This window comes from Schistocerca serialis, chromosome 2 (assembly GCF_023864345.2).
Source record: "Schistocerca serialis cubense isolate TAMUIC-IGC-003099 chromosome 2, iqSchSeri2.2, whole genome shotgun sequence".
NCBI classification, from domain to species: Eukaryota; Metazoa; Arthropoda; class Insecta; order Orthoptera; family Acrididae; genus Schistocerca; species Schistocerca serialis.
Genome location: NC_064639.1, coordinates 854,559,847 through 854,585,037, shown reverse-complemented (window position 1 = coordinate 854,585,037; position 25,191 = coordinate 854,559,847). Strand labels below are relative to the sequence as shown.

Below are 25,191 nucleotides of genomic sequence, written 5' to 3'. Positions count from 1 at the left end.
TCGAATTTGACAACTGATGATTTTACATCTTAAGATTTTTAGAATGTCAGATATCCCCATATCTCCGAATAGTGTCAGATCCCTTAAAAAGGCCAGTCATTATGCTCAGTTCGCGTGTTGTTGAATTATTCCACTGGTGCAAAAATTGCACTCTCTTGTGTTCAACCATAGAAGGATAACTAATAGAGGAACTATATGGTGAGGGTAGGGGCAAGGGAGGAGGGGGGGGCGCTGTAGCGGGATGGACAGGGAGAGCATCCGCCCCCCCCCCCCTCAATTAACCATACCAAATCCGGTACTAACCATGCAGACCCTGCGCCGATGCGGGACAAAGACACAAGAGAAAAGGCAAGAAGAAATGTGAGAAAAACAATCTAAGCTCCAACAAGAGACAGTGGAAATCAGCCTTGCTTCGAACGTGGCCAATAATTTAATCGATGTGCTTCCTATGAAATGGCGCACTTAGCTGTATGAATAGAGCGGTCACAAACATTGTTCGGCATTATTGCTCACTGAGATCTCCTGAAGACGGTGTCTGCTGCACCAGAGCTTTCGTCGTCATGTACGGACACGGTTTCCGACAAGATATGCGCGTACCTTACGCTGTAGCTCTGGAAAGAAACTTCCACAACGAGGTGTTCTCGTTGGAAGCCTCTGCTAGAGGCCGTACTCACCTCGTCCATGACGACTATCTTGTTGGCGGCGTGCAGGTACTGTATCTGGTGCGTGACCAGGATGCGCGTCTTGTTGGCCAGCAGGGAGCACACGCACTGCTTGAACAGCTGCCTGCCCACGTGCGTGTCCACCGCCGACAGCGGGTCGTCCAACAGGTAGATGTCTGCGTCGCCGTACACCGCCCTGCGTGCAACAAACTGTCGTTGACGTAAAATCTCAACTTTCAGTAAAACCACCCTATAGCCGTGAGAGCCCGTTTCTAAACTCTCTACGTGTTCGATCAAAATAGTGCTGGACAATGCTACGAGTAATTCGGATACTGCAATGTTGAAGACTCTAGTATCTCGGTCTCTGGTTTTCTCTGAGCTCACTGAATTCTTACCGCATGGCACTGTCCACCGCAATTTTCAGTAGAGCTATGCCCCCTTTCCGATATTCGGCATTTGTAGAAACGAGTGGCAAGTCGCGTCACAGACGAACTACAGTCGTGTGCAAGTAAGAAGCGTGAGAGGTGGCATGAGCCCCCTCTCATATTTCTATCTTACTCTGAGTAATTCGATTTTCCTCTCTAATTGCATGCAGTGAAAAGTCGCTATTCCTTCACGCGCGGACTTCCCACGCAGCGTCTCTCATCACCCGGGTGGTCTGGTGACAGGCAGGCACTGCTGAACTTGAAAGGGTTAAGCCAACGGGTGTGAGGGAGTCGAGTGGATGCTTTCCAGACGCCGACATTGCCATAAGAGCGGGAGCGACATGCCCACAGGGGTCTGACAGAGCGGCTGGGCTAGAGATTCCGTTACTTCGCAGCAACTTAGTGAAAACACTTTCTGACGGGCTACCAGCGTGGCGTGGGAATTACTTGTGTTCCCAGGCAGTTTTGGCGGGCAAATTCCCGCGTTTTCTGCAAAATCATAACTGTGATTGGCTGGCTCAGGGGATAGCTCTGTGACGTAGCAAAATCGGCGCAGAAATTGGCGCCAAGTATCTCCATTGGTGGAGTAGTAGTGCGTCGGCAATAGAGTGGAATTTTCCATCGGTTTTTAAGTTGCTAATTGGAACGTTTAACCACGGGCACTGTCATGGGGGCGGGAATGTTCTGTGTTCGGCTTGTTGGTTGGTTGTTTGGGGAAGGAGACCAGACAGCGTGGTCATCGGTCTCATCGAATTAGGGAAGGATGGGGAAGGAAGTCGGCCGTGCCCTTTCAGAGGAACCATCCCGGCATTTGCCTGGAGTGATTTAGGGAAATCACGGAAAACCTAAATCAGGATGGCCGGACGCGGGATTGAACCGTCGTCCTCCCGAATGCGAGTCCAGTGACTAAGCAATGCGCCACCTCGCTCGGTCGGCTTGTACAGGTGCTCTTGAGAAGGTCAGCTCTCGTCTTTCAGTCGGAGTAGGTTACAAGACTGAGCTCTCACTGCTCTGGATAGCCTGCCTTCCGTTGGCTGTATACTTTCATTTAATTGTAACTGTTTTACGAAGTTGCTGAAGTTTCGACTTCAACGTAACTTTCCGAGTACAGTTGGCAATTGAGTGTTTTGCGTACAAGCGGCCTATGTTGTCCGTCTTGAGCAGTTTTGGCTAAAGTTGACTGTATCGGAGTTACTGTGTGGCTTCGCTTGCTAAGATCAATCACTGTACCGTCAGTGACTGTGTGGCGAGCCTTCTTCGTCTCCCTCACAGGCGCATTTGTATTGCTAGGAAGTCTTTAGTCTGGAACAACCAGACCAGGATAATTTGTTTCGGGCTATACTCGTGACATTATCATCACTACGACTGGACGTCGAAGCAACCAGCCATCGCTTCCAGTACGCCAGATCGCGTCCTTGCAGTTAAGAAGACAGCTGGGTAATGTATGTCCGCAGCACCGGCAGAGTAAGGAATTTTGTTTTGTGATAATCAGAGCTCAGCAGAGCGCGCCTGTTCCCGTCTTTTCTTACGTGGTTCTGTCTTGGGTGTTCATTGTCTGAGTTCTCACTACTGTAACAGCAATTAATGTTGGGTTGGCTGGGTGTTTCTCTTAAGATTTTTGTTGCAAGGAATTGGTTCCACATACCACTTGGTCATAAACGCCACAAGCTAGTTTACAGACAACTTCACCTTCACAGCATTTATTTGAGTATCCAATTTGACGTATTGTAAATGTTTCATGTGTTGTGTTTATTATTTTGAGTTTAGTCATAATAAATCAAATTGTTACTTTGGACAGAACTTTCATTCTGTAGATCGGTAGAGCAACCCTTTCATTTCTCACCCCGTTAATGAAACTTATTTATCATATTAAATTATTGCAGGTGCCAAACTCTTTTCTACGCCACTTGCAGGGTCGATTAGAGTCAGTTCGCGTTTCTTCTTAATCCGTGTGCAACAGCAAAAGTCGGAGTCGGAGTTAGAAGAGGGGGGGGGGGGGGGGGGGGCTTAGAGCATCATTTCCATATGAAGATTCTAGAATAATGTGAGTGGTCGTCAGTGTGTTCCCTGTCTCTGTCCCAAGACAAAGGCTCCAGCCGTTCTCTTACTGCTAACGAGCAAGGCTGGGGAAATCGCCGCAACGCGCCGCTGTTTCTGTTGACTGTCCCTAGGACAATTTACGACGGGCATTTGAAAACTCCGTGCAAAAATAAAAACTGCTTACATGTTTGGGGTAAAATTTTTTTTAATTTTCGATATAGTCTCCTTTTAGACTTATACACTTCGTCCAGCGCAGTTCTAATTTGATGATCCCTTCCGAATAATAGGAATTGTCCAAGCCTGCAAAATAGATATTAGTTGCTGCAATCGCCTCCTAGTTTGAATAAAATCTTTGTCCCGCCAACCATTTCTTCAAATTGGGGAACAAATTGTAGTCCGAGGGAGCCAAGTCTGTAGAAAACAGGGATGTGAAACGAGTTGGAATCCTACTTCCATTAATTTTGCGACCACAACTGCTGAGGTGTGTGCTGATGCGTTGTCGTGATGGAAAACGCCTTTTATGCGGTCCAATCGCCGGCGTTTTTCTTGCAGCTCGGTTTTCAAACTGTCCAATAACGACGAATAATATGCACCTGTAATATTTTTACCCTTTTCCAGATAGTCGATGAGGATTATCCCTTGCGAATCCCAAAAGACAGTCGCTATAACCTCTCCGGCCGAAGGACTGGTCTTCGCCTTTTTTGGTGCAGATTCTTCCTTGGTAACCCATTATTTAGATTGTTGATTAGTCTCAGGAGTATAGTAATGTATCCATGTTTCATCCACAGTGACGAAACGACGCTTAAGGTCCTGTGGATTCTTCCTGAACAGATGCAACACTTCACACGATTCCGATTTTGGTCAAGCGTGAGCAATCGCGAAACCCATCTTGCGGATAGCTTTCTTATGTCCAAATGTCTCTGTAAAATATTATGTACCTGTTCATTCGAGATGGCCACGGATCTAGCAGTCTCACACACCTTAAATCTTCTGTCAACTATCACCATATCATGGATTTTATCAATGATTTCTGGAGTCGTAACTTCCACAGGACGTCCAGAACATTTAGCATCACTTGTGCCCGTATGGCCACACCGAAAATTTTGAAACAACTTATAAACTGTTCTAATCGAAAGCGCAGAGTCACCGTAATGTTTATCAAGCTTCCCTCTAGTCTCCTGAGGCATTTTGCCTTTCATAAAGTAATGTTTAATCAAAAATGGTTCAAATGGCTCTGAGCACTATGGGACTCAACTGCTGCGGTCATAAGTCCCCTAGAACTTAGAACTACTTAAACCTAACTAACCTAAGGACAGCACACAACACCCAGCCATCACGAGGTAGAGAAAATCCCTGACCCCGCCGGGAATCGAACCCGGGAACCCGGGCGTGGGAAAATGTTTAATCACCATACTAAATTCTTCTTCGTCCGTTTCTGACAATCATTCGACTTCCTTGGTTCACACGAATGCCAAACACAAAGAAATAGACCAATATGGCTGAAACGTGGCGTGCGTTCTTTCCAAAGATGCTACTAACTAAACATGATCTCGATACCCGCCGGTAGTGCCATCGCTCGGACTTTGCACGGACTTTTCAAACGCCCCTCGTATATGCTCCGATGACTACCGCTGCCCTTGTTAACGCAGTACTTCTTGTGTTTGCCTCATCTGTAATGAACGTTACAAAAGCTAACTACCCTCAACTACACGAAATATAACGAGAAAATCAACCTTAAAAACTCCACAAGTACCCCAAAGTGCACGCTGCAGACAGATGCGACAGAATAACACTACTGGTTGGTGCGTCGCATCGTACTCCACTCCTTGCTCCTGCGATCGTCTTCTTACGTGTACATCACTGCGGCACACAATAATTTGATCACATGGCCACAAGTTGGAGCAAAGTTCCGTTATTCTCGGAATATACATGGAGTTCCGAAACTATCCGTTCAAATTAATGCAGGAAGAGGAGAACATTAGAAATATATTTCGATAAGGAACATATGGTCTCTGAAGTGAACCTGTAATATTATGCAACATTTTATTGGTGGCGCTGACGTACGAAGTTGTTTCGGTATTTCTGACTACAAATGTGTACTGACATTCAAAACTGCTCTCTGTGTGGACAGTTTGCTGTACGGGTTGAAGCGCCAGCTCGTTTCAGCGTTGCTGTGAGGTACCATCTGACCGTCACCTTCGGGAAACGATGGATCGGCCGAGGTGGCTCTGTGGCCCGCCAATGCAGGCCACCTGACTTCATGTGTAATTTTTCCTCCTCTGGGGGCATATGAAGCAACTGCTATATGAAACCGATCTGAGGGAACTAACAATACCTCGAGATTAAAAAAATAGTGCATTGATAATGGCTAGGCACTAGCAGAAATCTGGATTTGCGTAACAAAACCTGAAAAAAATTACGTAACAGTCGCTGAGTGCAGGCACTTTCCTAATGGAAGCTAACCTGCTGAACACAAAAAGACCTCGTCTCTACAATTGCCGTCGCTGCTGCTACCATTACGGACGTGCCAAGAATCTTTGAACAGACTCGATAGTCACTGATTTGACGATGTATTGCGTGCATACAGGCCAATGGTCGCGTATTCGAGCTGTTACTGTGAATAACACTGCTGTAAATAGAATGTTAAACTACCGTCTGTTAAAATCGTTCCTATCATCAGAAACTGCCATCAGGGACCACACGAACAACTAAATATATTTGATTCGATGTTCTCTATCTTCCGTATTAATTTAAACGAATAGTTTCGGAACATCCTGTGTTGTTTATTTTATGAATTACTGCGAAATGCATAAAGCATTAAGTACGGGATAATTGGTTTTATGGACGTCGGACTGTTATTAAAAAACCATATCTGGAATGCATAGCGAACAGGACTATAAATGCTACAAAAAGACGCCAAAGAGATCCAAAGAAGAGCGGCGCGTTTCGTCAAAGGGTTATTTGGTAAGCGTGATAGCGTTACGGAGATGTTTAGCAAGCACAAGTGGCAGACTCTTCAAGAGAGGCGCTCTGCATCGGGGTGTAACTTGCTGTCCAGGTTTCGAGAGGGTGCGTTTCTGGATGAGGTATCGAATATATTTCTACCCCCTACTTATACCTCCAGAGGAGATCACGAATGTAAAATTAGAGAGATTCGAGCGCGCACGGAGGCTTTCCGGCAGTCGTTCTTCCCGCGAACCATACGCGAGTGGAACAGGAAAGGGAGGTAATGACAGTGGCACCTAAAGTGCCCTCCGCCACACACCGTTGGGTGGCTTGCGGAGTATAAATGTAGATGTAGACGTAGATGAAACATTGACGACGCGCGAATGAAAGACCATTTCATTATATTGCACTATGTTATTGATACTACACTGAAGCGCCAAAGAAACTGGTATAGGCATGCGTATTCAAATACAGAGATATGTAAACAGTAGAACAACAAGTGTCTGGTGCAGTTGTTAGATCGGTTACTGCTGCTACAATAGGAGGTTTTCAAGGATGTAAGTGAGTTTGAAAGTGGTGTTATAGTCGACGCACGAGCGATGGGACACAGCATCTACGAGGTAGCGATGAAGTAGGTATTCTCCCGTAAGACCATTTCACAGGTGCACCACGAATATCAGGAATCCGGTAAAACATCATACCTCCGACATCGCTGCGGCTGGAAAAACATCTTGCAAGAACAGGATAAACGACGACAGAAGAGAATCGTTCAACGTGATAGACGAGTAACTCTTCCACAAATTGTTGCAGGTTTCAGTGCTGGGCCGTCAGGAAATGTCAGAGCGCGAACCATTCAACGAAACATCATCGATGTGGGCTTTCGGAATCGAAGGCCCACTCATATACCCTTTATGACTGCACGACACAAAGCTTTACGCCTCGCCTGGGCCCGTCAAAATCGATATTGGACTGTTGATGACTGGAAACATGTTGCTGGTTGGACAAGTCTCGTATCAAATTGTATCGAGCGGATGGACGTGTACGGGTATGGACCTGCATGTCAGCAGGGGCCTCTTCAAGCTGGTGGAGGCTCTGTAATTGCGTGGAGCGTGTGCAGTTCGAGTGATATCGGACGTCTGATACGTCTAGATACGACTGTGACAGGTGACACGTAGGTAAGCACCCTGTCTGATCACCTGCACCATGTCCATTGTGCGTTCCTGCGGATTTTGGCAATTCTAGTAGGACAATGCGACATCCCACATGTCCAGAACTAGTACAGAGTGGCTCCAGAGAACACTCTTCTGAGTTTAAACACTTCCGCTGGCCACCAATCTCCCCAGACATGAACGTTATTGAGCGTATCCGGGATGCCTTGCAACGTGCTGTTCGAAAGAGATCTCCACCCCCTCGTACTCTTACGAACATATGGACAGCACTACAAGATTCAAGTGTGTTAGTTCCCTCCAACACTACTTCAGACATGAGTCGAGACCATGGCACGTCGTGATGCGGCACTTCTGCGTGCTTGCAGGTCCCTACACGATATTAGGCAAGTGTACCAGTTTCTTTGGCTTTTCAGTGTATATGTGGTAGTGCAAATATATCGTCTGTTCCACACACACACTGCGAGCACACTTTAGAAAGTTGGTGAAATGGCAGTAGACATGAAAAACTCCAAAGTCAAAATTTTCGTGTAACATACATGATATATGGATCACTAGGGCGGCGAAAAAGTAAACATACAAAGAACATGAGTCTTAAAAAATGGTTCAAATGGCTCTGAGCACTATGGGACTTAACTTCTGAGGTCATCAGTCCTCTAGAACTTAGAACTACTTAAACCTAACAAACCTAAGAACATCACACACATCCACGCCCAAGGCAGGATTCGAACCTGCGACCGTAGCGGTCGCGCGGTTCCAGACTGTAGCGCTTAGAACCGCTCGGCCACTCCGGCCGGCCATGAGTCTTAGAATGCAAATATACTAGTACAAAGTGTTGACATTTTTGTAAGACGTCTCCTCAGAAAGCAAGAAAGTAACAGAAACGTATGTTAAATAAGAACGGAATGAACAAACGATACTGAGAATGTAAGTTAAATGTAGGGTAAAAAGATTAAGAGACTATTAATTCACAACAAGACCTATAAATTATAAGTATAGAAGAGGATCTAAAATCTGAGGTATAGGCTAAAGCCGGCCAGAGCGGCCGTGCGGTTCTAGGCGCTACAGTCTGGAACCGAGTGACCGCTACGATCGCAGGTTCGAATCCTGCCTCGGGCATGGATGTGTGTGGTGTCCTTGGGTTAGTTAGGTTTAAGTAGTTCTAAGTTCTAGGGGACTGATGACCTAAGATGTTAAGTCGCATAGTGCTCAGAGCCATTTATAGGCGAAACCAGCAGTTCACAAACGCAAAACATTCTCAATATCATTTGTTGACTCCGTTTTATATGACACATATTTCTGTTACTTCCCTCTTTGTGTACGGACATTTTACAATCATAATGACTCCACATACGAGCATCTTTGCATTCTAAGAGGTATGCTCTTCGTATGTTTACTTCTTCGTCGATATTGTGACCCGACTACCACGCACGCTATAAAAATATTTGACTTGAGCGTTTATTATATCCGCTGCCTTTTAATCAACTCTCTAAAATGTGTTCGCGTTGTGTACATAAAAGAGGATAAATTTACACGAGGGCGTATATTCACGATTACACTCTTGATAACTATGTTCCAGCATGTCACAGTGTTATGTTATTGAGTAGGTTACAACATCCTACATATCTTCCAAATTTTTATTTTTCTATGTTTCTCAATTTTGTAATTACATGTATTTTGTTTGGTGATTATTTTCAAAGTGTTTGAAAATGAGCTTGTGTCGAAACTGCAGTCGCAGCAAATAATATTTTAACAGCCTAAAACAGAATTACTTCATTTAGAAAGAGTCAGCTCTGTATTGCCTCGCCGGCCGCAGTGGCCGAGCGGTTCTAGGCGCTTCAGTCTGGAACCGCGCGACCGCTACGATCGCAGGTTGCAATCCTGCCTCGGGCATGGATGTGTGTGATGTCCTTAGGTTAGTTAGGTTTAAGTATTTCTAAGTTCTAGGGGACTGATGACCTCAGATGTTATGTCCCATAGTGCTCAGAGGCATTTGAACCATTTTTGACTTGCGTCAGGAACCATTGTCAACTCTTTCAGGTGGTTCGTTGGTTGTTTAAATATAGAGCGCTGACCATTGAGGTCGTCAACACCATCATCCGCTTTAGCGTGATCCACCCGCGCGGGTATCCCTGTTCATTTGTCTGAATTTCCGCAAGAATCAGCGGACCCGTAGCCTTTGTATGTTGACAGCTATTCCAATAAATTGGCGGAGACGTGGCGCTGCATTGACCCATTGACTTTTGGGCTGTGGTCACCGATGTTCGCCCATACGTGCCGCGCCTCGTGCCTATTTTTCCTGCCGCTCGCGGCTGCCGGGCAGTGTTGCAGCCTGAAGGAGCAGGATTCCGCCTAGAGGGAACCCCAGTCGCGGCGTGGGCTGAACACTTTACAGCGCACATCGACATCTCGTCGCTTCTTGCCTTGGTCGTTTGTCACAAAGGGCTACAACTGGTTTTCATTGATCCGTGCCTTCTTACAAATTATAACTAGCAGATCCACATTCCCACTGAAGCTGGAAAAACGAATAATCAAAACACTTGCGGAATATTTCTAGCCTCTCAACGGTAGAAGTGCCGCAGTCAATGACGATATTTACGGATTGGTAATTTTATAACATCATAATTTATATGTGACACATAACGACCCAAGGCTGTTCATCCTCAGGCACTAACACATGCAAAGCGCTTATGTATTATTCTTGTAAAATAAACCGCAAACAGCTGTTCTATCATCCTTTAGTAGTACTACCAGTTTCACAGCGTCAGAGTTGCATCTTCAGGTGCATCTAAATAGAATAATACATGGGGGAATTAAGAATTATAAAAATTATAAAATTATAAAAAACATAGAACGGCAACAATCGACGGAGAAGAATTAACGTGATATACAAAGGTAATAAATGACTGAAGCAAATTTAAATTTAAGTGTCGACTTACTTATTTTCATGTTATTTACAGGCAAAAAGTTGAGCGCATTGGACGTCCCAATCAGGCTGTAATAATTCGTCAAAATAGTGACGAAAGACTGAAGTTAAAACAGTTGGAATAAAGAAAACATCCATACATGGAAGTCAGCTCTAAAAGGAACAATAAAACTGTAAAACCAGAAAAGGGGTGACTTACGGGTGAAACCCAAAGTAAATATTAATTGTGATAAAAGACAGGACGTAGAGAAAAGCGCCATAAAGGTACTGTTAGAATGAATAAAGGCAAGATGAGACCTACCGGAACAGATTGGATGCATGTCTATGAGAACCGTCATGGACGGATGGTGGCAGAATACTGAGTTCATACGTGAGTAGCAAGAAAGCAGGCAGGTGCAACTTACCCGGAAGAGATGGACGGCGTGTGAAATTGTAAATAATCTGAATAATAATTCCGGGATGTGTCCTTAGAATAGACATGCAATGTTAAAAGGGAAGTGCAGTATAATTACAGTTGAAATATAACAAGAATAAATTAATTACACTGTAAATAATTAAAATTAGGGGGTACAATATAGTGCTTCAACTTTATGTAGTATAGATTCTGTATTACAGATTCGGGAATCTTGGCTATCTCTGCATAACTCCTACCTTATTACGAATGAAAAAAGTACGGTTATGTGTTTTCTTTTTAAAATAGAACCGATCTTATCAGAAACGTTGCCGGGGTATGGAAATCTATGATAATTAGTCTCGTCTTTATCTTTGTCAGTACTTGTCAGTCTGACTGAATGCCTATTGTGGGAGGGTGGCCCTAATTTTTTAAAATATTTTTAATGATCTTGTTGACAAAATCCGAATCTTATTCATTGCTGCAATCGAGATACTGGATTGTACGATACTCTTCTTCCAAGACATTTTTAGATAAGGGAGCTAGATATATTCATTTGAATAGATGCCAGAATGCCGCCATTTAGATGTATCTGAAGATGCAGCTTTAACGTTGTGTAACCCGTAGTACTATTAAAGGATCACACAACCGCTGTTTGCCGTTTATTTTTCAAGAATGCTTGTTTACCTTATGCTGTGGATACCCATATTGTAAAGTTTGTACCTATGTATTAGTTACGTTACTACGACATTTAATCAGATTACCAGTAGTCAATTGTCCTTGATGTTCATCCCCTGGCTGCTGCGGTGATCGTGCATTTATTGAGTAGGTTACAACATCCCACGTATATTCCGAATGCTTTTCTTCGTGAAACTCATACGCGTGAGAAATTCCCAGAAGGCCATTCTTAGGTCATAACTATCCCCCTATTGATTTTTCTAGGTCCTGGCGGCACCGGGCTGTCTTATGGTTATTAGATATCACACTTTTTAAGCACGTGCTGCTAATCTGAGGATGTTGTCTGTGACCGAAATCCAAGACATTACAGTGTACTCTCAGATGTGGAAATACTACGTCCACAAAAACCAGCTGTCGTTCGTATTAAATGTAGAGAAGCTTCCACACTGGCTGAGCTTATGAAAGAGACGCAGCTAATTGTTGCCGTAGGCAGACAAAATTCCCTTTCCACTTCGTACGCATCAACTGACGCTCATCACTGCTTCATGTGGGTACATAAAAAATGGATAGACCGATAGAGGAAACTTTCTGATGTTAAGTAAAGAAAACATCTTTTTCCTGTTGCCTCCAGAACCGTAGTATGCGCGACGTTACGTGTGGGAACACACGACAAACTCCATATGATGCTAAGTTCAGTAATCCGAATTTCCTGTATACAACCATGATAAATGACAATGTCAAATATTTGGTACATCGACCTGTTCCGTTTTAGTTCGCTTGTAAGTGGCTGTAAGCCGAAATCAATAGCGGAATATACTGAATATCATTCTGGCGAAAAGGATGTTGTATGAATACAACGCGACTATGGACGAAGCCAAAGTAAAATTATCGTAAGAGGAGATATTGATTACGCCATGTTAACGAATTTCATTACCATAAAGGAGAATTTCGCGTCTTCAATGAGTAGTGGAAGCCACTGTGGACAAATTCTCGAATTACCGGTATTTTCTATTCCTGGGACCTATTTTAAGAGTTATGAAAGACGATACGTCCAGATACAGGGTGGGTATGGTTGAAAAAACGACTTGCCGTTAGGCGCCGGTACTGGTATGACGACGTAGGGTTGAAACATGAGCATCAGGTAAATTACAGTTGCAGGCAGTCAACTTTGGTCTGGGTCCGGACAACGTGAGCAACGCTTTACTCGTAAAGCAGTTTCATCAAAACAGCAGCAGTAGTATTGCTGCTCTTATCAGGTATCGACGCATTAAAGGAATACGGAGGAGTCCTCTTTCCGCGCCGGGGTAAATAAATGTCGTGTGAGTAGGGCCTCCCGTCGGGTAGACCGTTCGCCGGGTGCAAGTCTTTCGTTTTGACGCCACTTCGGCGACTTGCGCGTCGATGGGGATGAAGTGATGGTGATTAGGACAACACAACACCCAGTCCCTGTGCGGAGAAAAATCTCCGACCCAGCCGGGATTCGAACCGGGGCCCTTAGGATTGACATTCTGTCGCGCTGACCACTCAGCTAAAGGGGGCGAACCGCACCTGGGGTTGAAGAATATGATAAGCAATTTCGAATTAATTGGCGATTTGGGAATTGCTCCTGGGTCAGGCTGATAGCCACCTGCGCCACAAATTGTTGAAGAAGTTACTGTTGCCGTGTCTGAGAATGCTGGACGCAATGTGCGATGGTCAAGCAGTGTACGGGCTGTGTCACAACAGCTGAACATTTCGTGGTCCACCTTCCGAAAAGTGGTGCAAACAACTGTGAAATACTGTCTCTAGCGCGGTTCCACTTTGTCGTGGATGCAGATGGTCGTCACATTGAGCAATCTTTGGAAGCTGGAACGTAAACATGGTATGCAATTACCAAATGTTTAAAATGTGTTTTCTGCAATGGTTTCTTCATTATTTCTCTTCAGCATGTCCTTACGGAATGTTTCTACAAAATTTCATTGTCCTACAATCACGTTTTTTTTTACTGGGTCCCTCAAAAGTAGCAAAGGTTAACTGTAAACTCCCTGAACTATGAAGCACCATAAAAATATGCGGAACAGTGTACAGAACCAACTAGCTGCTGTAATAAAATCTCATTCTCAATAAAACAGTTATCTTAAGAAGAATGCCGACCACTTAATACGTATTTACTTTTTACGAGATGTTGTTTCTGTTGATGGATACTGTCTTGCACACAAAAGAATTCTTTGCGTATATACGTAAATAATTCAGCAAATTTGGTTGAAATTATCTACTAAAACTTAAAATATTTGTAGATGTGAAGCAAATTTTCATGGTGACTGTGTATTGATTGATTAAACATTCATGAATATGATTGACGACATACAGTAAATTCAACAAGACGTATAATAATTAACTCGAGCATGACGTACTTTCGGTTAGTAAACCCATTTACTTAAGGACAGAGGGAAACATGGCTTTCTTTACAAAATTAAAGGCAATTCAGAGATGTTAACTGCATTTATTCACATCAGTATAGGACGAGATGGTCACAAAAGTGAAAGTATCTGGTATGTTTATTTTACGGTCCTAAATCTTAGAATTATGTGAGGCTGTTCATTCATTTTCGTAGCGTTATAAAACCATGGCGAATAATTCAGTTACAGTAAGTTCATCATAAAGTGTAAAGAAGTCAAGTTTTTTAACCAACTCGTTTCTAGCGAAACCTTGTAAGAACAAGCCGAGCAAATTGAAAAATGTTTTTCAATTTTTTATACGAAACCTAAGATATTTTTTGAAATACTACCTTGAGAAACGGAAGAGACCCTTCCTCACTTAGATACAATATTTCTTACAGTGTAGTAGCAGACAACTGCTTTCAGGTGGTGGTGACCTCAGTGACCTAAGCTTCACACGCTGACCTCAGCTGATACGACTATTCTTGTTTCGGTTAGTCATACGAAGGGCATAACTGTCTTCTCGTCCGAACGGCTCGATATACCTCAATGTACTGGTTATTTGAAACATCTCTGCCAGCGGAAAAGCTGTCGAGAACCAGAGAATGAGGTAATCATGCACCCCGACGAGTGGTAGATAAGCCTTTAGCGCAACTGCTGATCGCGCGCACTGCAGAGCATCTGCTACGTATATCAGCCAGGCAACTGGAATGAAAACACACCAAGAGAAATCGCCGTAAGTGATACTATGTGAAATCGGAAAACACGTATACAATGTTCTTAAGTTCTGTGAAGTTGAGAAACCAAAAATCTCCATTATTCCGTTACAGAAAACTTGTGTGGTGAACTACTACAAATTACATTAAATGGATGCAGCAAGCATTTATTCTGGATCTCATGGACAAATGCCCAGTTTTGCTTGACAAATTTCCATACCATACAAGTCAAGGAAATGAAGCGCTTAGTCTTACTTCCTCTGGTTGAGAGAAAAATAATACCTCAGTGGCAGAAGAGACGAACAATCGAGAGTTACCAGAGCAAACAACGCGAAGTCTGAGCACATTGTGGACACGATTTTTACAACATGAAAAATTTTCGTGTTCTGCGTTTTTCCCCTTACTCTTTCGAACTTATATCAATTAAATTGATTTTGAACACGGTTAAACAGAAATTACAGAAAAATTATCAATAATATTACGTTGAAAACTTTGAATGGACTCGCACAAAACTGCGTAAAAGAAGTAACTGTAGACGACTGGTACAACGCGTGCATACCCACGGAATCCACTGAAAAGTGGCTTCGTGGTACTTCCATGCAATAGAAACTTGAAAAGTGGTAAGTTAAGCTGGACTTGTGAGCAGGGACAAGGAAACTGACCACGACACCGACGTTATCTCACGGAGAAAATCATGTGTACACATACAACAACAGTCTTTTGATACAGTTGATGAAACAACAATCAAAGAGTTAAGATTCGCTACGGCATTTACGACCTGTAACATACTCAGTATGAAGCATAAAATTGATTAATTCGTATCGTCTCACGTCTTGCATATGAGCGTTATGTAGGCTTACATTCCTGTTCCCAGCGGCAGCTATGTTTTGAAATGAAACAGGCTGCCGTCCCGCGTACATAAGCAGCGGTGCGAAGTCCAACAAAAACTACCGCCCTCGCTGACTAGAACTGAAGTTTTATGTCCGACATGTATCAAGCGCACGCATCGTTGCTCCTGTCGCTCACAGATTTTGTTCTCTTCCGGAGACGCCCTAAGAGCGCGTAACTGAAGAGTCTGAGAACAGGTCTTTGCTAACGTGGTGGTGGATCCGTGTTTACTGACAGTTGAGGACTAAGGTGTACGACGTGCTACCCAAAATTTCCGAAAATACAGCCACAAAAATTAGAATAGTTACGTCTTAATTTCCTACGTCATCTTCAAAGAAGTTCCCTCGCTGGCTTCCAGGAGTTTTCCCGTCGTTGGAACAGTGCTTGAAGTCTGGTGAGTGAATCGTACTCAAAATTAGTTCTACGCAGTCAAAACGCTGCGCTTTCAACTTCAGTTTCATTTTCGGGAAAATGAGAAATCTCAAGGGCCTAGATCAGGCGAGTATACAGCCCACATGGAAGAAATTCAAGAATTTCCTTATGGGCAATTACATGAAAAAAAAAGAGGAGAAGACACTAGCATTGACCTGATGTTGCTGCTTGGCACGCAATTTCTGCGCCGCAGAGAGGGTGGTGTCTTCCACCACCAATATTGCTGTTTTGTTTCAAGGACATAATTGTACAGACATAAATCATCGGCAGTTATGCTCGTAGACCGTATATCTCGATCATCTAGAACTGTTGTTTGCAGTTCAGTGTACATCTGAACGCGGTGATCCCACTCGTCGGCGTTCAAAACACGAAGAACGAACTCCGCTACAATCCGTCTCACATTCAGTTTATCAATTAGAATTCATTGGCATGGCCCATATGAAATTCCAACGATTTCACAAACATCTTCGATTGTCTGTCATCTGTTCTTGTGCATCAGTTTAACACTTTTTTATCATCTACGATAATGATCGAAGAAGACGAAATGAATTAAAATTTGTGCTGCCGCCGGGACTCGAACCCGAGTCTTCTTGCTTGGTATAAATGCTAACCAGTACACCACTGCAGGACGATGGTCAACATTACTGCACGATCTACATAAGCTGAGTGCCATGCCCAACACAAACTTCAGTTCATTTTTCCCTTGCAAATTGTCACTACTGGCAGGGCTTTCCGATATTGGAAAGCACCCCAGCATTAGACGTAATGGGACGTCCTTGTACCATCTGGTGATCTAATAGATCTTTTCGTAGTTGTGCTTGATGACGGAGTATCCAAATGTCTGACTCCTTGTCATCTTTAAATCTATTACACCACTCAAATCACTCGTACGTGTCCGCAGCTCGTGGTCGTGCGGTAGCGTTCTCGATTCCCGCGCCCGGGTTCTCGGGTTCGATTCCCGGCGGGGTCAGGAATTTTCTCTGCCTCGCGCTGACTTGGTGCTGTGTGATGTCCTTAGGTTAGTTAGGTTTAAGTAGTTCTAAGTTCTAGGGGACTTATGATCATAGATGTTAAGTCCCATAGTGCTCAGAGCCATTTGAACCATTTGAACCACTCGTACGTATTGGGTACACACAAATGGTTCAAATGGCTCTGAGCACTATGGGACTTAACTTCTAAGGTCATCAGTCCCCTAGAACTTAGAACTACTTAAATCTAACTAACCTAAGGACATCACACACATCCATGCCCGAGGCAGGATTCGAACCTGCGACCGTAGCGGTTGCACGGTTCCAGACGGGGTACACACAGACAGAAGCACACGTTACTACACTGTTACAGAACAATCATTGGAAGCAGCTTCGTCCATAAAGTATCTAGGAGCTTGCGTACGAATTTAAAATGGATCAGGAAAGGCAGATGTCAGACAGATTCATTGGAAGAATCGTCAGGAAGTGTAGTCCATCAACAGAGAAGGTAAGGTAGCTTTTAAAGCCTTCGTTCGACCCGTACTTGAATACTGTTCGTCAATATGGGATCCGTACCAGACAGGAATGATAGAGAAAAAGAGAAGCTCCAAAGAGGAGCAGCACGTTTCGATATCACGGGGTCCAGGGTTCAATTCCCTGCCGGGTTGGGGATTTTCTCTGCCGGGGACTGGTTGTTTGCGTTGTCCTCATCATTATCATTCGTGACAGTGGATAGATTGGACTGCAAAAAAATTGGACTGTGTAAAAATTGGGAATTTGTACGTGCGCTGATGACCACGCAGTTGAGCAATCTCAAACCAAACTTCATAATCATCAGACATTCCGATATAGGTTCATTTAGTGAGGACGAAAGCAACACGGATATGCTCAGCCAAATCCAGTGGCAGAGGCTACAAAAGAGGCGCTCTCCATCATAATGTGGTTTAGTGATAATGTTCCGAGAGCATAGTTCTTGGAACTGTCAACAAATATAACGCTTTCTCCTACTTACATCTCGGGGAAAGGCGATGAAGATATAATTATAGAGATTCGAACCCACAACGAGACTTACAGGCAATTGTTCTTCTCGCAGACTATTCGTGACTGGAACAAGAAAGGGGGGAAGTGACAAAGGTACAGAAGTACTCTCCGCCACACACCGGAAAATGGTTTGCGGAGTATAGCTGAAGTTATAGACATAACAGAAGCGGCTGACGTTTGTACCGCTGACTTTTGGGCGCAATACTCAGATTCTCGGAACTTCTGTGGAGCACCTCGCAAGAGGGAAGCTTTGCAGCGGCGAGTGTTTAGGTGTAGCAGCGGCCGGCGGTACCTGGCGAGGTTGATGCGGGCGCGCTGCCCCCCGCTGAGGGTGGCGCCCTTCTGGCCCACGACGGTGTGGTCACCGCGCGGCAGCAGCTGGAAGTCCCTCTCGAGCGCGCACGCGCGCACCACCTTGCGGTACCAGTCGTGCTGGTAGGGCCGGCCCAGCAGGATGTTGTTGCGCACGGTGCCCGCGAACACCCACGGCTCCTGGCTCGCGTACGCCACGCGGCCGCCCACTGACACGTGGCCCTCCGACGTCTGCAGCTCGCCAAGAATCGCCTGGAGCACCGAGCTCTGCCGAACACAAAAACAAACATTGCCGTCGCCTAAGAAAATCACGATGATACCACCCAGCATGTTCACCCCCTTAACTGCGGCCGGCCGGGGTGGAAGAGCGGCTCTAGGCGCTACAGTCTGGAACCGCGCGACCGTACGGTCGCAGGTTCGAATCCTGCCTCGAGCATGGATGTGCGTGATGTCCTTAGGTTAGTTAGGTTTAAGTAGTTCTAAGTTCTAGGGGACTGATGACCTCAGAAGTTAAGTCCCATAGTGCTCAGAGAGCCCCTTAACTGCTATTGAGCAAGCAAATTTTCTTCAGTGTCTCAAACAAAATCCTCAGAAGAGTTGCACTAGAAACAACCAAGTGTGGGTTCTGTACCTCAGTCGGTAAAAGCGGAACCCTTATACTGTAATAGCATCAATTTATTGCCTGTCTGACTGTCGCTCTATCCGATTGCTAGAAACCCATTTTCTCAGGAACGGGTTGAGGTATCAAGTTGAAATTTCTGTCATATATTATGGTGTATAAGATTGAAGCTTCTAAGTCAGTGCAGCCAAAGATAAGGCCATTTATGTAAGATATTTTGATACTCGCAAAGTCACTCATAATTCCCACTGACCTAGAATCAAGAAATTTGCCAAGTAGTAAGATTTCACAGTACAACTAAAGGGAAAAAGTCCGAAAATTGTTTATCTGTAATTTTTTGTCACTTGTTATCCGACTGTCAGTCTGTCAGTCTTTTAAGGCGTCTTTTTCTCAGGAACAGGTAGACGTATCAAACTGAAAATGGCTCTGAGCACTATGGGACTTAACATCTGAGCTCATCAGTCCCCTAGAACTTAGAACTACTTAAACCTAACTAACCTAAGGACATCACACACATCCATGCCCGAGGCAGGATTCGAACCTGCGACCGTAGCAGTCGCGCGGTTCCGAACTGCAGCGCCTAAACCGCGTGGCCACCGCGGTCGACGTATCATACTGAAATTTATGTCACATACTAAGGTGTACAGTCCTTTGGCGGCGTAACAAATGTAAGCTTCTATAGTAAGTCAATGAAATCGAAAGACTTGGCCCTTTATGTCAAATAATTTGATACTTGCAAACTCACTCATAGGGTACTGAAGTTTACAAGGACAGATTAAAGTGTTGTTTTTTCCAATGCGGTGTTAGAAAGTGGAACGGTAGAAAAAGGGTGTGTGGTTCGGGGTACCCTGTGCTGGGCGCTTACGTGTGAAGTGCTTGGTACACGGAATCGACTAGAATAGTGTAACTTCAGTAGTGATCTACTGAAAGGACTTGACATGGCATTAAAATGAAATTAAAACGTTTTCTTTGTTATGACTCTTTTCCGTAACTTTTCTCACAGCATTTTCTATTTCAGTGTAGGAGAGCGTGGTTGGACAAGTTGAAGCCGCAAAGCGGTTGATTGGAGTAGTCTAGCATAAGGAAATTAATTCGGGGACACTGATAACTGCTGGATTTAATAAGTGCGTCTAGGAAGGGACACATACAGTATCACAGATCATGCCAAGCCTGATGGTTCAAATAAACCCCAGTGCATATCGTCTTCTCAAATATCTGTTAAAACTAAACGTAGTTGCTATTTTTGCATCTTTACTGAGTCGTCGTAGCAGACCTAAGTGAGCACCATCAGCTAGTGAACAATGTCGAAGCCACCGAATTACTGAGCAAACCACCATTGACAGCGGGTACACATGGCTCTACACATCGATTCAATGTATCCCTTTGCATCTTCGGTGCAACTAAATTTTGTTAGTAATTCTTATCTTTCTAGTTTTCCCAGCGAAAAAAGTCGGACGGGTTAACGCCTGTAGTTTGTGATGTGTACTCTGCACTGTTCCCCATCATGGTGGATGCTTCATCCAAGGAACCCTGGTACTTCGAATAGTCGCGCGACGGAACATCGCCGGCCGCTGTGGCCGAGCGGTTCTAGGCCCTTCAGTCCGGAACCGCGCTGCTGCTAAGGTCGGAGTTTCAAATCCTGTCTCAGGCATGGCTCTGTGTGATGTCCTTAGGTTAGTTAGGCTTAAGTAGTTCTAAGTCTAGAGGACTGATGACCTCAGATGTTAAGTCCCATAGTGCTTAGAGTCATTTGAACCATTTGATGGAACACCATCTTTCCGTAAACAAACATACGTCTCAAAAATGGTTCAAATGGCTCTAAGCACTGTGGGACTTAACATCTGAGGTCAGCAGTCCCCTAGACTTAGAACTACTTAAACCTAACTAACCTAAGGACATCACACACATCCATGCCTGACGCAGGATTCGAGCCTGCGACCGTTGCAGCAGCGCGGTTCCGGACTGAAGCGCCTAGAAGCGCTCGGCCACAGCGGTCGGCCAAAGATACGTCTGACCATTTAAAATACCATCAAAGAAAAGTGGATGAATGAAACCACGCGAAGGCAGATCATATGAGACATTAACTTCTGGCAGAATTACTTCCTGTGCTCTTAAACAGGTCGATTTGTAGGAATCACACAACTGCAGCAGTTTACGCAACTGTTCAGTTTTAATTGCATCTTGACGATCCGGACAGAATAGCAAACCATTACTTCAGGCCGCAAGCCTTTGAGCAGGGCCGTGCTGTGGTGGTCTCGGAATGTACAATTTCCACTTGGTATCCTTTCGCTGAACGCTACATCGACTTGCCCTACTTTGGCTCGCACACTGATTCCCAGTGGGCGTATAAAGTGTTGCGCCAACGCAGTCTCGTAGAGTGTATGTTTCACACACCTAAGGCGATCACAATAACTCAACTCGACAGTGTACATTACGTATAAATTCAAATCAAGCACAAGACTGTACATCACTTGTAGGATAACCGGGAGGTAGAGAGGCTGAACCTTGTGATTCATCCGTCAAGTTGCTAGCGAAACGTGCAGACGTAACCGGCCTCCTCTAGTCTATTCTGGTCTTGCCTGACTAGACTGTTTCTGCGAAGCAAACGCGAGTCATAGCGAACGGATAGCAGCCACTGACACTCTCTACAAACTTACGGGTTCTTCCTCAATCCTTCTTCCGCAGCTGTATTCTTTCGATAAATGATAACAGTTTCCAGCAAGAAATCAGTTCCATGTTCGCTGCTGAAGTCTAAGTGAGAGTTACCGAATGCAGCCCACAAATTCCCTTTGTTTACATGAAAACTGTTTAAGGGAATGATTATAATGTAAATTTGTGCCGGACCGAGACTCGAACCCGGATTTCCTGCTTTATGCGTGCTGTCGCCTTAAACACTTTGGCTATCCGTGTATGATTCACGGCCAGATCCAAACTCCCGTTTGTCGTCGTTCCTGCATCATAACGTGTACTCGTTCACATATTACTGAAAGTCGCTTGCTTGCATGTCCAAAGGAAAATTGCATCGTTGTTCTCAACAACACAGGCGCTGCAATATAGTATTTTCGTTATTTATTTGCTACAGGTTTGCGCAGGATTCTCTTGATATCTAGACAAACACGCTTTTGGATACATCGTGCTGATCAGCACACAGTTACTTGTCGACTAACAACAAACTGTCTATTCGGATCACTCTCAATACGTCTAAGAATAGAGTTATGGTTCAGCAGGAAGAATCAGAATTCCCGGGATGCATTATACAGTATCATACCGATCAGTAGGGGCCATCACATCACGGAAGTTACACAACCTTAAGTGTTGCCCTACGTTAACGGATAACTGGATGCGAGTTTCAACAGAAATCGCTGCTCCATCTACTCCTTATGAATCGTGAGTGGGATTACGTAATTGGCGTATTGCTTGAGAAGCTCTTCCAGTAGCCAATAAAATTACCTCTGGACTTTAATAGAAACTATTTAGAAGGTAATCGCTTAGACATTCATTCAAAGTTTTTTAATTTCAGTAGATATAGAAGGCTTATATTAACGCTTGGCTGCTTTACGTACTACTGACATTTGAACACGTAATGCCTGTTTTACTGCTTCTTACACACGGTCATGGGACAAGGACAAAATTTCATTTATCTATAGGGACACGTTTATGATGATACATTTTTTTTCAAACATCTGTGTGTTACACTTGGAAACCATTTCGTAAATCACATATGGATTATCTGATTGCAATTATGAAGTTACATAAACTTTATATTCACGGGAAGTAATAGCGCTATATTTAGATTTTGTTTCAAATGTGATGATGCTGCAAAAGTTACAATTTATAGATGTAGAATGTAGTAGAATAAACAGAGTACTATCAGCGCAAAGCTGCTGATACCGACACGTGATTGCTAAAACGCAGCCGTCGCAGCATACGGAGTCAGAACTGAAAAGGCAACAGAACATACAAAATCGTATCACAGCTCAGCTATAAATGAGTGAATTCAATCTGGCATATGGAATGTAGGTTCAATGAAGGCGATGGAGCTTGCCCTTTCTCAAAGTTCAGGCCGTGCTGAAATTTTCAAAACTCTCCTCATCGAACACACAATCGCCCAGTGCGTAGTTACGAAGTTCCTACTTACGTATGGCAGCAAAATACCAATGGCAGTTTTCGCTCTGTTGTCTTTTCTGCAGACAATTTATACCAATTCACCTAATTTGACGATTGGGTTCATGATAACTTAATATTTCATTGCAGCAGGCTTCCATATGTTGCGACCTCCGTCAGTAATTCTTATATAATTTACTGTATAGTTTTCAGATTTCAATTTCCGATATGAGTTTCGCAGCGAAAGATCCATTACCACAGTTTTCATCATTCACATGAGGTTTTCCGCCATGAACTGGCGAAGCAGTCGAACAGGCATACTCTGAGAATCTACTTCACTGGTCTCCCAAGGCGAAATTCCTCAAGACTGTTTTTTATCGTACACATATCGTCACAAAAACAAGTAAACACTGAATATAAACACTGTTGCCGGACGCTGTGGGCGAGCGGCTCTAGGCGCTTCAGTCCGGAACCGCGCTGCTACTATGGTCGCAGGTTCGAATCCTGCCTCGGGCATTGATGTGTGTGATGTCCTTAGGTTAGGTTGAAGTAGTTCTAAGTCTATGGGACTGATGACCTTAGATGTTAAGTCCCACAGTGCTTAGAGCCATTTGAATTAGAAACACTGTTTATAAGTCTGCAGTATGCATATAATCCGACTGGATATAAAAAAAAAAACCTGAACCGCCTCCCCCTCCCCCCTCCAGAAACAAAGAAACAAAGAAACGCTTTCCGCCGCGTCACGTAAACAGACATATCAATTCCCTATCAGTCCGAAAGAAGAATGGATAATGGATAATGGGCTACTAGGAAATGTACCTAAAACCACCTGTTGTCATATCTCAAAGCTATTTAACTACTCATAGCGAAATTAATTAATATTAATTAGCGGGAGGGGAGGTAATTAATATTAAGATTCTAGGTGCTTCTGAGGTGATGAAAGTCACGGGATAGCATTATGCACGTATACAAATGGCGGTAGAATCATGTTCACAAGGTATAAAAGGGCAGTGCATTGGCGGAGCTGTTATTTGTACCCAGGTGAATCATGTAGAAAGGTTTCCGCCGTTATTATGGCCACACGACGGTGATTAAAAAACTTTGACTTCGCAGTTGGACGCGTGCAGCAGTTAGACGCATGGGACATTCCATTTCGGAAGTCGTTAGGGAATTCAATATTCCGAGATCCACAGCGTCAAGAGTGTGTCGCGAATACCAAATCTGAGGCATTGCCTCTCACCACGGACAGTGCAGAGACCCAAGGCCTTCAGTTAAACGACCGAGAGTAGAAGCGTTTGTGTGGAGTCGTCAGAAACAACAGACAAGGAACGCTGCGTGAGATAATCGCAGAAATCAACGTGTGACGTACGACAAACGTATCCGTTAGGACAGTGCGGCGAAATTTTGTGTTAATGGACTATGGCAACAGATGACAGACGGCGACATCGCCTGCAACGTCTCTCCTGGGTTAGTGAGCATTTCGGTTGGACTCCAGACCACTGTAAATCCGTGGCCTGGTCAGATGAGTTCCGATTTCAGTTGGTAAGAGCTGATACTAGGGTTCGAGTGTGGCGCAAATGTATTCGACGCATTAGAAGACGGATATGGGGACGTGCGTTCCAGTGGATTCTGAAACAATTACTTATCGTGTCAGAGGTTCAGAAACTCAGAAGTATGAAACAGAATTACTCCACAGTTCGTATCTGATCCGACTGGACCAAAACAAGCAACGTGAACCGCTTTTCCATTTCTAATCACCTCGGAGTCGACGGGATGTTACGCCATAGCATTCCTTCTGTCCTTTCCTTCTACGAATACAAATTATTTACATGGAGAAAACTACTGAGAACACGATGAGGAAGATACAAGACGTTATTTCACTGATGGAGCCTGATATTACCTTCAAGCAGTGATGATAAAACAAATTTATCTCCTGTTAAGGACGACATAAACTTTTGAATTATTATAGTAAATCCATTAATAACTTGACAAAATACTGTAAGAGAATGATGTATGGCAGTTATTTCGGTCGTTTTCGTGGTTACCATCATGGCTGCGATGAGGATCAGTAATTTCGAGAACGATTTACCACCAGAAGGAAGTTCTTATTCATTGGTCTGAAGATGACCACAGTAGTGGTCGAAACCGGTCACCGTAATAAATAAATTGTTATCAAGACTGTTTCTGATAGTAAAATCTCGAGAGAAATACAACTATTATCAGAGAACACCTGCTGCTTGACAAAGGAGACAAATACAGAAGATTCCAGATTCGTAGGAGCGCTGCAAAAAGCAGATAACACAGTTGATGGTACATTATTAGATCGCTCGTGGTTCGGTGGCTAATTTTGCATAAAGCTCCACTCTGTCTTCTATTGCCCACCTGACGCCGTACCCTAGGGGGTCTATTTTATGGGCATGGAGTACCAGTCATTAGTACCGTCATTAAACAACACAGCAT

General features: G+C 44.1%; 1 protein-coding gene across 1 annotated transcript in view; it reads right to left on the bottom strand.

Annotated features, from left to right (window-relative positions):
- The window catches only part of LOC126458156 (ATP-binding cassette sub-family C member 4-like), a 382,852-nt gene that overhangs the window by 113,238 nt on the left and 244,423 nt on the right, over nt 1-25,191 (bottom strand). Inside the window, exons 10-11 of the mRNA XM_050095019.1 lie at nt 17,989-18,275; nt 675-858 (exon numbers count right to left, since the gene is read on the bottom strand). Coding sequence (XP_049950976.1) covers nt 675-858; nt 17,989-18,275 — 471 coding nt within the window. The remainder of the gene's footprint in view (nt 1-674; nt 859-17,988; nt 18,276-25,191) is intronic.